General features: G+C 38.2%; 1 protein-coding gene across 5 annotated transcripts in view; it reads right to left on the reverse strand.

Moving 5' to 3' along the window:
• The window catches only part of LOC121289979 (F-box only protein 11), a 133,335-nt gene that overhangs the window by 26,097 nt on the left and 94,006 nt on the right, over window positions 1-13,232 (reverse strand). For all 5 annotated transcript variants that reach the window (XM_041210009.1, XM_041210028.1, XM_041210040.1 and 2 more), the window contains 7 exons: window positions 10,516-10,622; window positions 10,296-10,433; window positions 3,801-4,018; window positions 3,629-3,714; window positions 3,440-3,534; window positions 2,582-2,704; window positions 2,410-2,495 (listed from right to left, as the gene is read on the reverse strand). In XM_041210009.1, the coding sequence (XP_041065943.1) occupies window positions 2,410-2,495; window positions 2,582-2,704; window positions 3,440-3,534; window positions 3,629-3,714; window positions 3,801-4,018; window positions 10,296-10,433; window positions 10,516-10,622 (853 nt within the window). The remainder of the gene's footprint in view (window positions 1-2,409; window positions 2,496-2,581; window positions 2,705-3,439; window positions 3,535-3,628; window positions 3,715-3,800; window positions 4,019-10,295; window positions 10,434-10,515; window positions 10,623-13,232) is intronic.

Raw genomic sequence — 13,232 nt, forward strand, 5'->3', positions numbered from 1 at the left:
TTAGTACTTCATGTGCATAACTAAATATATTTAAAATAAATGTTTTCACATAATAAGTGTCTTGGGTTCAAACTACAGCATGTGCCAAGTTGGCTAATCACAGCAGGAAGTGACCTTAACATCCATAGATTATAGACAGGATAAAGCACAGCCACAGATCTTGCACCTGTGTGTAAAGGATTTTTTCATTCATCCATGGGATGTGGGCATCAATGGCAAGGCCAGCATTTGTTGCCCAACCTTAATTGCCCTCAAAGTTGTCGTTGGGAGGCTACCTTCTTGAACCGCTACAGTCCATGTGGTGAAGGTGCTCCCACAATGCTGTTAGGTACAGAGTGCCAGGATTTTAACCCAATATAGAGACATGGGATAGGGACTAGGATTGAACTCAGATTTGATGCTCCCCACCATCAAAGCATGTCCATACTCACTATCCAGGCTATTTGGACAAAAGAAGAAGTGGGTAGCCAGCAACCACAGAATCACAATTTAGCAAGACCAGGAGAATACAGGAGAAACCAGCAACATCTGGTGTTTCAAGTCATAAAGTTAAAGTCTCAGCTGTTATGGGAAAGTACATCTTAAACACAGGAGTAGAGAGCATACAAAAGAAAAAATTGCTTTTACTTACACATTGACTGACCAGAAATTTATTAGAAGCTTAACGCGCTGAATGAAGCCAGTCTAAAGTAGTAGTATGCGACATGAACAAAGAGGCCTTAAAATACATTTTTTGCTGAACGTGAACATCAAATCTTACTGAAAATGATTCACTAATCAATAAAATCAAAGATTCTCTTTCACAGGAACATAACCAGGTCTCTTTGGTAAGATGTTAAAACTAAGACCCCCATCCATTCCCCCTCTGTTCGACACAAAATATTCTACTCCACGATCTGAAGAGTAGCAGGAGAAATCCCCCAATAACCTGGCCAAAATCTGCTACTGTTCTGTCCACTTATATGTTTTGCCCAACTAGTTCTATTATTTCTAAGATGCCTCCTTCAATTCCTCTGTCCCTCTTAGGTTTGATTTCACCACAATTTTTTCTTATTTGAATTAAGTTTAGAATCTAAGTCTATGGCATAAATTTGATACAGTCCTTACAACAATCTTGGGGCACCCCACTTGATATCTTCCCACCTCAACAATATTACAGCACACCTAGAACAGGTATGTAGTTCTATAGATAAATAAATTAAGCAGCAAATATAGTCAAAGATATTTAGCTTTGCTGTTCTGAATCGGCCTTCAGTAAATGTGCAAAACATCCCAAAGATAAAGTCCTGCCCTCTCTTGTGAGGGATGCATTTGAGCCTTCATTCGGCATTCTTTCTCCTCTACCTTTCCCACTTCCATCTTGCTCCTTCCCCGAGCTCAGTAAAGCAACAAGAAATGCTGGGATCAAGGAAACATCTTCACCACACTTCAGGTGTCAATAGTCTTCACCATGTGCACCAGCTACCAAGAATTTTTTTTAAATTGAAAGGAGAAATGAGGGACATTTTTCACTGCAAATACTCAGGATGAAATGTTATACATGCCTATCCTGAAATTTCCCTTCTATTCTTTTCATTTCTATTCAGTTCACCAATCCATAGACAACTTACACCCTTTACTTTTCTATTGCAGATATTTTCATGGACTTTTCTAACAGTTACCAAACATCATTATAATTATTAATGCAGGGCCAAAGCTGCTGAGCTAATTTATGTAATATCCTCTTCTGCTGCAATTTCTTAGACTGCTCAGATGCTATCATTACAGATGAGCCAAAATTTTATATTGTAATTGCAATGAAACAGCAGGCATGAAATTGCTTTCTGAGCCTAAGCATTCAGGACACAATTCAAGTGGAACTCATGTAGTTTTCCTCAGGTTTGAGGTACCAATTATAAATGAATGCACCTTAAGTGGGACTGCATTAATTTTGATCCAGTTCATTTTTCAATAACTTATTTGACATTCCACATGAAATGAGAAAAAGAAACTGCATTTACATTGCATATAATCAATTGCTGGAATGTCTCAATGCACTTCACACAATGAAATACTTTTAGAGTGGAGCTGGCAACGGCTTGCAGGAATACTGTGGCCATCAGAAACACGAAGTATTAAATAATTAATGTGGATGTTGCACTAATATTTTATCTAATTTGTTAGTTTTCATTAAAAGGAACCTTTGTTCTTAATCAGCAAAACTTAATGGCAGATACGTAATCTGGCTGTGTCAACCAAACCTGCACTTCAAAAAGTAACTCAGAGTAAAGCATCGAGATTTTAAGGCTTTGTGATAAGGTGCTAATATGTCTGTATGTTATTCTCAACTGTGCCAACAATTCAAGACAGCACCAAGACAGAATCAGATATTAAAGTTAGAACTCTGATGAAGACAAAAGTGTATCTTACCTAATCTGAACCCCTGAATACATATGATTGTAGATATCATTGTCTTCAAGCACTCCATGGCCATTGTCATAGAAGTAAACGCCCACCTTGTAAAACAAACCTCAGTCATGAATACTGTTAACACTGCTGAACCATGAGATTTGATAAAACATCTAAATTAATTACTACATACCTGTTTGCCACTATGTATTCGGTTTCGCCGTAGCACTGGTGTACTTCCTGTTGTTACCCACACACCTGCCAGGGTATTACTGTATACTTCATTTTCTTCAATTACACCTTGCCCTTTTTCATGCTTAACAATAAACGTAATAAATTTAGCGTTTTGAACGTAGCTCAACATGGTACATTTCCCACCACTTCTAACACTGAAAATATTTGAACAGGATTTCTCCTTAGGTGCTACAGATGACCTATTTCAACTTGCACAGAATTCTATAAATCTCTCTACGGTCTTCCTCCTCAAAATTTTAGTTTCCCAAGTGCAATTCTTTTATTGATTTTTCAGTTTTCAGAATCCCTCAGACACCACAGCAACATAATGCTCATCATTTTATGATAAGTGGTTACAATTACAGCAAAAAAAGCACTGTTATGATAACTGTTTGGTTGTCTGAAAGTCAATGTTATCAAGAATCCAAGGATTATATGCAGCTTTTACAGGCTGGAAATAAGAACAAAATCTTGAAAATACACAGGTCAGTTGGAATTTATGGCGAGGTTAGGCAGGTTATTGACAGTTCAGCTATATAATTATTCATCAGTTTTACATTTCCAGCATCTTGTAGTTTTATTTTAGATTTCTAAAAAAAGACACCATTCAGACTTTCATATTATTGATAAAGCTAAAGAACTCAGGCTAGTTAAGAAGCATTTATAACTGTAGCTTCCACATTCAGAGCTTTCGAAACCAACGAAGCAAGATTATGACACTTGTTTCATTTCCTTTCTAAACTTGATATAGCTTATTCCTGTGCCTCCCTCACTCCAATGTACCAATCCAAAGAAAACACACACGTTCTAGACTTACCACATAAATGCCTCCATGTTGGCCATCATGAATTTTGTTATGACGTACAATTGGACAACTGTTCGTTCGAATCTGTATTCCTGCTAATGCATTTCCTAGGATACAGAATGCACATTTTTAAAGAATTATGTACATGCCAGATTAAAAATGTAAACGCTTTTACTGAAACTTTTATACTCCTCAACCTACCATAAATGTCATTTCCCTCAATAAGACCCCTGCCATCTCCAAAGATGTAAACTCCACCCTGATTCCCATTAAAAATGGCATTTCCCCTAAGGAGGGAAATAAAGAAAACACATTAAATTACCTAGAAGATAAATAGGTATCTTGATAACTAAAATGATGTCCAAAAGCTTACCTAATAGTTGGATCACTATTTGACGTAATCCATACACCAGCAAAATTGTTTGCATAGATTTTGTTCTCTATGAACTGGCCTCGCCCTTTTTCATGTACATAAATTCCTCCCGTCTGCCCATGGTGAATTTCACATCTCACTACTGTAGGATTCGCATAGGCTTTCACTTCAAAACCAGCTATTCGATTACGATGAATGTTACAGCTTTCAAAGTAACCCTGAAACAAATAAAATCAAGATTCTATGATTAATCATGGTGCATGTTCAAATTTAAAAGTCCATCAAATGGAAATACAATAATGAAAATTTGAGGACTTTGCTGTGCACATTATAGATACAGTATCAAAAAATTCTAATTACGAAATGGTTTACTTTCACCCCCTCCAAGAATGTTTTTAAATTTCAATTTGGAGGAAACCTTGGAGGTTGAACTCTCCACTCCTCCAACCCATAATGTAAAAAGAGTACAGTATTTTAAAATCTCCCCCTCCTCCCTACAAGATACTGCATCTATAAAGTTTGCAGAATTCCATTTGTGTACAAATTTAAATTTATACATGTCCATTGAAATTCCACTGAATGCACCCAACTGGGCAACAAAGAGGCAAAGTAGCTTGGGCATTCCAATCCTAGTTGCCTCAGAGGCACAAAGCTTTAGCCTAATCAGAATTCAAGCTTCAGGCTGCCATCATTCAACTTCATCATTTGCACTGTTGATTGAAGTACTAAATAATTAGATCCAAAACCATCGGTACAACTATGCTTTTACTGCAGCATTAATATTCAAATTTTTTCCCAACTGCACATGGGATCAAATAGTTTGAAATACAGGTCAACTTGCATTAGACCTAATCAATGTCTAGTTATACAAATCCTTACCTAGCATTTAGGTCTAACTTCAAAGAACATTCCTTTTTCTTCTTGGCTGGCTGAACATGTATCATAGGAGAGGGGCCAACAAAACCATACTTAAAATATAATCAAATTAAAATTAATCAAATTTCACTTATAGAAATGTCAAAAGTCAGTCAACTCCAGTTTGTCAATAAATACTTCCTAAAAACAAAGAAAATCAAAATTTACAGGAACTCTGCAGCAGATTTTTAAGAGATCAAAGACACCAATGTAGATCTCTTCTTTATTAAATATCTCCAACGTTCCTCCTTAGCCTTCTCCATTCTCAAATGACAGAAGCTTTACACCCCAATTTCATCAAAATTGAGACAATTCACTGGTCTGCCTCAGCCTTTCCCTTCAAAGTGCCCAATCACAATCGCCATACTCTACAGCCCTTTCTACAGCCAACTCATATCTTCTCCCACACCTTATTTGATTCTTTCCTGAGACCCAACACCTGTTCTCATGACCATCTCCTAATCACTCAATTGCCTCTCCTTGGTCCAATACTCACCAGCTGTTGACTTGCCTAAGGAATTGTTCACTTCCCCTCTTGAAAGCCTTCACCCTTTTCCTTACAAAAGTTCGCCCTTAAACACAACTATCACTCCAGTCACTTGAAAATAAAACACAGGTTGACACTTCAGTACAGTACTGACGAAATGCTAAACTGTCAGAAGTGCCTTTCATGTGAGATGTTAAACAGAGGACCTATTTGCCCTTTCAGATGGACATAAAACATCACAAAACACTATTTCAAAGAGCAAAGACCAATATTTATGCCTCAACCAAGATCACCAGAACAGATTATTTGTTCATTATTGCAATGCTGTTCGTGGGAGCTTGCTATGCACAAATCAGCTGCCACATTTCCCATTGCAACAGTGAGTACACTTGAAGAGTACTTCATTGATGGTGAAGCACTTTGGGATGTCCTGAGGTCATGAAAAGTGCTATGATAATAAGTTTTTTTTCCCTCCAACTAATAACCATGCTCTTCAAGTCATTTTTATCCAACTGTCAGCCTATCCTATTTTTCATGGTTTGAATCCCTTCACTCCAGGATTTATTCTGTCCACAGCAGATGCCACCCAAGAATATTGAAGCAACTACAATCCATCATGTTAGGCCTCTTCAACTTCCTGCAGTCTTCAAGGTGATTGAATTGGAACCAAGAATTGAAATCTGATGGAGTGGTCAATCTGTCGCAATGTATGTGTCATATCACCATGAACTCCAAGGTTTCATTCCTAACTCTGTCCTTATATTCATCAATAGATTGCTTCTCAGCATCATTATCCAAAAACATAGATTCATATTTCTTAGGTAGGCTGGCTCCATCGCCCTCAATTTCACGACTGTCACTGTGCTGTCCAATCAACTAATGCATGGTATGTATGAGCCAAAAATTTATTCACCTGGACACTAGCAAGAATAAAACCATCTCAAGTCCCTCATTCCATCACTGTTCTCAGCAACTCACTCAGACTGAACCAGATAACAGCACAATTTTCGTTTCCTGTTCAACCCAGAGTTAACTCTGTATTAGCTTCCTTCCCAGAACAATTTTTACATCCACTGGTCACCAGAACCCCTGCAAACCCTCATCATGTTCAGGTTAAATTTCTCCAATGCCACCTCAAATTGCATAGAAAATACATCAAAGAAAAAAAGCCCATGCCAATGTTTGGGCTCTGGATGAGCCTCCTCCTATCCACTCTGCACAAGCTCCAATTTCATCCAGAATCTCTCAGCTTCTGAACATCAATTACCCCAGTTTGCATTCCTCAAACAAATCCCTAGGAGCTTCTGCACAAACCTTTCACCACTATCTGTGTCCTAATAATCATATGCCACTCTTCCAAATTTAGTATGCTGCACCATATTTCACCAATAGTTGCAGCGTCGTACACCATCTAACTTCTACACTCAAATTTCCTCCAAAAACGTATCTGCCTTGCTACATCTTATGCAGTTTCAACAATTTCTTTTAAAAAAAGCACCCCTGCAATCACATCCCCTAACTCTTATAGGATGTTTGACATCCTATCCTTCAATGAGGCAATTTTCTATGTGAAGAGTATTGTAGGTATATGTTGATCTGGTACCATGAAAGTCAGCAGCAGCCAAGAAGCACAGGTGTCCCCTGCCTACCTGTTTCTCCTAATAGCAAAACTAAGTCAGTTTTTAAGTCCACTTACCTGTGATGTAGTTGCTGTACCAAACTGTTTAAATCTGGGGGAATAAAAAGTACAAAAAAGTTTTAAAAAAAGGTGCATGCACAGTTTTTTTAAAAACTTTTTTCCATACTTTTCATTTACCCAGATTTAATTTTGGATAGGAGCTATGGTCCCTATAACCCGGCCTTAAATCTGCTTCAGTTGTGGCAGAGAGAGCAGAACAGAAGTGACAATCAGGCTGGCAATGGCTGTGGCCATTCTTCTTTCCCCTCCTACTGGGGAACTAGCTTAGGCTATAAACATGGAATTTTACCAACATGAAACAGAATTGGCAATACAACTGGCTTCTGAAGCAAAAAGTATACCATAAATAGATCAGGATAAAAATTTGACAACTTCAAGCTGATTCATCAGCATAACCACTTGGAGAAACTGTTAAGTACGTACACATGAGCATTCTTGGTTAACCATGGTATCAACTATTTCTAATCCAGTTTCTGATACATCATCAAAAATAATGAGTGATCCTAGCCATTTGGGTGTTAGTGATTTTCCCTTGATATAATTCCAAAAATGAAAATAAACTAAAAGTAGGTCATACTAATCTTCAAGTTCATTGCATTCTTTGTAATTGAGATTTTTAAAATGTGGTATGATATCAAGACTCCTTCCTTAGGACAATAACACTGTAAGCTGTGCTTCCAAACTACAGAGAAAGCAGTCCCTATTAAAAGATCAAGTTTTCCTTACAAGTACTCAACACTTAAATGTTTAACTAGCCATTTTCAAAACTCCCAAGGATGATGTCAAAATCTGCCTTCAGCAGTAGGAAAGGAAAAATCTGGACATGACTGTTCCCTTGATTATTCATTCTTTTTTGTTCATATAGCTAATTACTGAATTCTAGTTAGATTCAACATGTTCTAAATATGCAGCAGAACCAATATTGCCCCATATTGACTGATTTATTATAAAAACACATTTGTTAAGCGACATATTAAAGTCATGTGAAAAACTTAAGAGGCAATAGTGCATCTGTTGAGGAGTCATCAAGTATTAAAACTATAGAATTAAGTGATTTCTTGAAAAAAAATGCTGCACAAAAGAACTAGCGTGAGTAAAAGCAACCATCAGTCCCTGATCAAAAAAAATCATTTTGCCAGTGTGAATAAATCATTAATGACAAAGGTAGATCATGAACGCTAACTCAGGAGGAATAGCACCTGAACAAAATATATCCTAGGTAGCATGTTGGTGATGGGACAGTGCATGACAGTGAAATGCACACACTGTATTTCTTGCCTCCATTACCAGGATTTCAGGGCTGTCAAAGAATGCTAATGAAGCATTACATTGGCCATAGATGTGGATGAGAAGCCTCAGAGCTAAAATTTTGGCTGTTTGCCTCAGGGGCAATTAGGGATGGGCAATAAATGGTGGCCTTGCCAGTGACTCCCACATCCGATGAACAAATAAATAAAAAATTATTAAGACAATGCAAAGAATTAAAAATGCAATCACTAGGTACTATTACAATAATTGGATAGCCAACTAAATGGGTTATCTCCTTAATGATAGCGCCAAAAACAAATGAATCTTTCGATCCATGTAATCTGAACAAAGTTTCATAGAAAATACTACCGAGTACTTACATGAGAAGTGCTTGCTAAATTAAATGCATCTAATATATTTTGGCAAACGCAACTGAATCTTGTTAATTCACACCTGCGTCCCTCAACTTTTACTTTGAAGGTATAGCTATCTCTGTATTCCATCCTAATATTTACTTAATGTTTAAGCATATAGGTGTAGTTGACACAGCCACAGACCTCATTACTGTTTATGGATCTGTTCAGCAGGATATGGATCTATTCAACAGGAACATACCAGACTCAACCAAGTGCTAACAGCCAGAAGACAAAGGAAAGATTTGCATTTACATGCCATCATACCACATTCAAAAAAAAACTAAGCATTTAACACAAGGTTGCTTTTGAAATGCAGTCACTTATGTTTATCATTATTGATATTCAGATTTGCCTATGTTCAGTGTGAATTCATTCACTTTAGCAGGCTACTGGAATCTAATAAAGATATAAAGTCATTCTTAAGTTTGCACAGAACCATTGCGAGGGAAAAGAAAGCTCTAATATCATGGAAATGAATTGTTGAGGTAGGTAAATGCTGATCTACCAGATCAGTAGCTTTAAAAATGCTGCTCAAGAAAGTCATGGTTCCATGAGCAGGACAAAATACTGAAAATGAAGAAAGGCAAGACATCTTAAAAGACCTCTTAGGATGTGAAAAATCCTAGGCTTTTTTTTTGGGGGGGGGGATGGATCTTAAAAACTAAGGACCAGTGCAAATGTATTATAATAATAGGCTAGGTGCTGCAGTGCTCCAGAAATGACTGGAAAACAACATCCTACACAGCTTGCTCAATAATTCACATAACATTCCTGGAAAATTACTTTTCAATAATGGCCAAAAATTGTCATAAGACACAAGTATAGATGGCTTCAGTGAAAAAAAAACAGCATTTCATGTCAAGCATGGTAGTAACAGAACCACCATCTGAGAGAGAAACTTTGCAAGTATGACAGGGGATTTTGAATGACAAATATGAAAATTCTCCAAGGGACTACACAAAATAAACGGTCAACAACTAAGGCTTGAAGGAGGTTGTAAACTACAAAAATTAGCAGTTGAATTCTCAGCAAACAAGTTCTAGCTTTCAACAGCAGGTCCTCACAAATTCTACTTAAAGGATTGTTATAGAAAATTCACATAGAACATATTAGTACTGAAAACAAAGAAGCTTGAAGCTTACCAAACTGGCAACACAAACTGAATGAAAGCCATCTAGTAAAAACTTTATTTACCACCATCAACATCAGCAATGAGATCAGATCAACCTTAATTCTATTATAAGATCATAACAGAAAGTTGCTTCAGAACTCAAGACAAATTAAGCATTTTTGACAGCTGCAGGCTATTATTCTAATTATAATGAAGCCCATCCTTTTTGACAAACGCCAATAATAAATCAGTTTTTCAAGCAATTACCAATTTTTATTCTCTACAAATGGTGTACCAGAAGGGGACTTCGAGATAGCATATGTCTGTTCTGGTGGCATGGAATTTTTAAGTTTGTGGAAGAATGGAATTCTTAGTGTGCTATTTCTATCTGGTATACATAAAATCAAACTGTTTCATATGGGAAATGATAGCACAGCCATGAGGAAACCTAGTGACAGTGGTCAACATCCATGCTAACATACCCTTAGAGAACAGTTCTTCTAGTTAAAGTTTTGATGAATTGTCACATCCCAGCCCGAACAGTCTATTAAACCATAATGCAGTAATTACCCTCCCATTCATTAACTACCAAATTCTTATTGAAAGTAGTAAGAGTTACCATGCCATGATCAAATGTGAAGACCCCAACATCACGCCCATGGTGAATTTGATTTCTCCTGATGATAGGATTTCCATGGTTTTTTACCCAGATTCCAGCAAGAGCATTGTTTGAAATCTCATTGTCCTCATAAATTCCCTATGAAATAAAAAGATTATACTAAGCTATGGGCAAAAAACAAAACTGTTAAAAGAGTGACTTGTGTTTTGGATTATCATACCTGTGCATGATCTGTTATATATAACCCAACATTTTCACAATCACTAATGTTGCAGTGTTTGATAGTAGGGGATGCTCCCTGGCCACTGACACACACAGCAGAGCCAACTGTAACAAAGAATTGTACAATAAATCAATTTTTACTATTTTAACAGGAATTAATGATTTTTGGAATGAATAGAGACATTAACTTCAGGCACTATATAAAGTCAAATCCATTCCTTTTTGGTTTTCTGAAAATACATAAAAGTTTTATATTCAATAACTTGCATTTGTATAGCGCCTTAAACATACAAAAACATCCCAAGATATTTCAGAGGCTTAAATCAAAAAGATGAGTTAAAGGAAGAAATATTAGATGGGGTAACCAAAAGCTATGCCAAAGAGGTGAGTTTTAATGAGGGTCATAAAGGAGGAATGAGGGGGAAATCCTGCAGATAGGGCTTATGCTGTCAAAGGCATGGCTACTAATGGTTGGGAAGAGAGAAATAGGAGGACACAATAGGCTAGAGTCAGAAGAATGAAACCTGGGCAAAGTAGAGGGTTGGGGCAAGGGGAATATTAAGAAAGGAAGGAGAAAGCCCATGAAGGGTTTTCAAACCAGAATGATCATTTTAAATCTGAGGCAGTAGGGCCCTGAAGCCAACATAGATTAAGAGTGATAGATGAGCATGATGTAATACTGGCAGCAGAGTTTTGGGTGCACTTTTACGCAAGGTGAGGGTGGAGAAAGCTCAAGAGGGCATTGGATTATTCAAGTTTGCAGCTGAGTGTTTTAGTGACAAAAGGGTCGAACTGGGTTGGAAGTGAACTGTCTGGTTTATCGACTTAGTTTTGTGAAGGATCCAGCAGATCTGGATTTCCTGATTACAATACATCCAATTTTAATTAAAATAATTTATAAGTGAAAAAGACACTATCCAAAGTATAGTAACAAAGCAACAGCTGTAGGTAATATCCATGATAGTGCACTCAAACAAATGTCTTGATGACACGCCCCAGAGCTCCAATTTATTCCCCACTCCACCAAATATCATTTCTTCAAATTACTTAGTAGATTACAACAGCCTTAAAACTACACAATCACAAATTCTTTGATCTTCACTGAGACTAAGGGGAGGCAATAATCAAAAAGCTGGTGTTTGCCTAGAGTAAGGAAAAAGGAACAAAAACTCAGGATAGTCATTCAGGCCCACTCAGCCTTCAACATCTTAATGGCTCCTACTGCAACTATTATACATGCTATTAATTAAAGATGATAAAGCCAATGCTGAAGGGAGAGTTTGGACTGGGGGGACAGGGGGGAAAAGAGAGAATGAGAGAGAAAAGGAAATCATGAATGTATCTATTTCAATTTCACCACCAAACTTCCATATATTTTGCACAGCAGATATTTTAATAGTTCTTTAGACAAAAGGCTTCACCCAGACTAACAATGACCTGAAAGTTTGACTAGAGAAGACTAGAGAAGACCAGTGAGCAACAGAGATGGTGTGCACACAGGTTTCCGCTCCATTACTGCTCCCCATACTGAACTAAATTTATCAGAATGGCAGGCAACTTCAGGCAACTCCATAGTTTCACTTGCTTTTCACAGTTGCAGATGTTTGAATGAAAACAGAAAAAAAATCCCTGCCCATTTTTCCTTAGCCAGGGTTCTTTCCCCAGCAGAATACAAGAACAGGACCAGGCGCAACTGTAGATGAAGAGGACAGTGGATAGTGGATTACCTTGATTCAAACAAGGACAAAAGAGCTGAACTCCAGAGGTGAGGTGAGAATGACTGCCCTGTCAACAAGGCAGCATTTGACCAAGTGCGGCATCAAGGAGCCCTAGCAAAACTGGTGTCAATGGGAATCAGGGGGGAAACTCTCCCCTGGTTGGAGTCATACCTCGCTCAAAGGAAGATGGTTGTGGCTGTTGGAGGTCAATCATCTCAGTTCCAGGACATCACTGCAGGAGTTTCTCTGGGTAGTGCCCTAGGCCTAACCACCTTCAGCTGTTTTATCAATGACCTATCTTCCATCATAAGGTCAGAAGTGGGAATGTTCGCCAATGATTGCAGTGTTCAGCACCATTCATGACTCCTCAGATACAGAACCATTCCATGTCCAAATGCAGCAAGACCTGAACAACATCCAGGCTTAAGCGGATAAGTGGCAAGTAACGTTCGTGCCACACAAGTGCCAGACAATGACCATCTCCAACAAGTGAAAATCTAACCATTGCCCCATGGCATTCAATGGCATTACCATCACTGGATCTCCCACTATCCTGGGGCTATCCTTCAACATCCTGAGGCTTACCATTGACCAGAAACTGAACTGGACTAGCCATATAAATACTGTGGTTACAAATCCTGCAGCAAGTAACTCATCTCATGATGCCCCAAAGCCTGTCCACCATCTACAAGGCACAAGTCAGGAGTGAGATAGAATTCTCTCCACTTGCCTGGGTGAGTGCCGCTCCAACAATACAAGAAACTCGACACCATCCAGGACAAAACAGTCTGCTTGATTGTTTGTGGAAGGGGTGCCATTCACGCCCTCAAACGCACAATGGCAGCAGTGTGTACCACCTACAAGACGTGCTGCAGGAACTCACAAGGGTCCTTAGGCAGCACCTTCCGAACCCATGACCTCTACCACCGAGAAGGACAAGGGCAGCAGATGCATGGGAACACCACCACCTGAAAGTTCCCCTCCAAGCCACACACCA

Source organism: Carcharodon carcharias, chromosome 2 (assembly GCF_017639515.1).
Source record: "Carcharodon carcharias isolate sCarCar2 chromosome 2, sCarCar2.pri, whole genome shotgun sequence".
Taxonomy (NCBI): Eukaryota; Metazoa; Chordata; class Chondrichthyes; order Lamniformes; family Lamnidae; genus Carcharodon; species Carcharodon carcharias.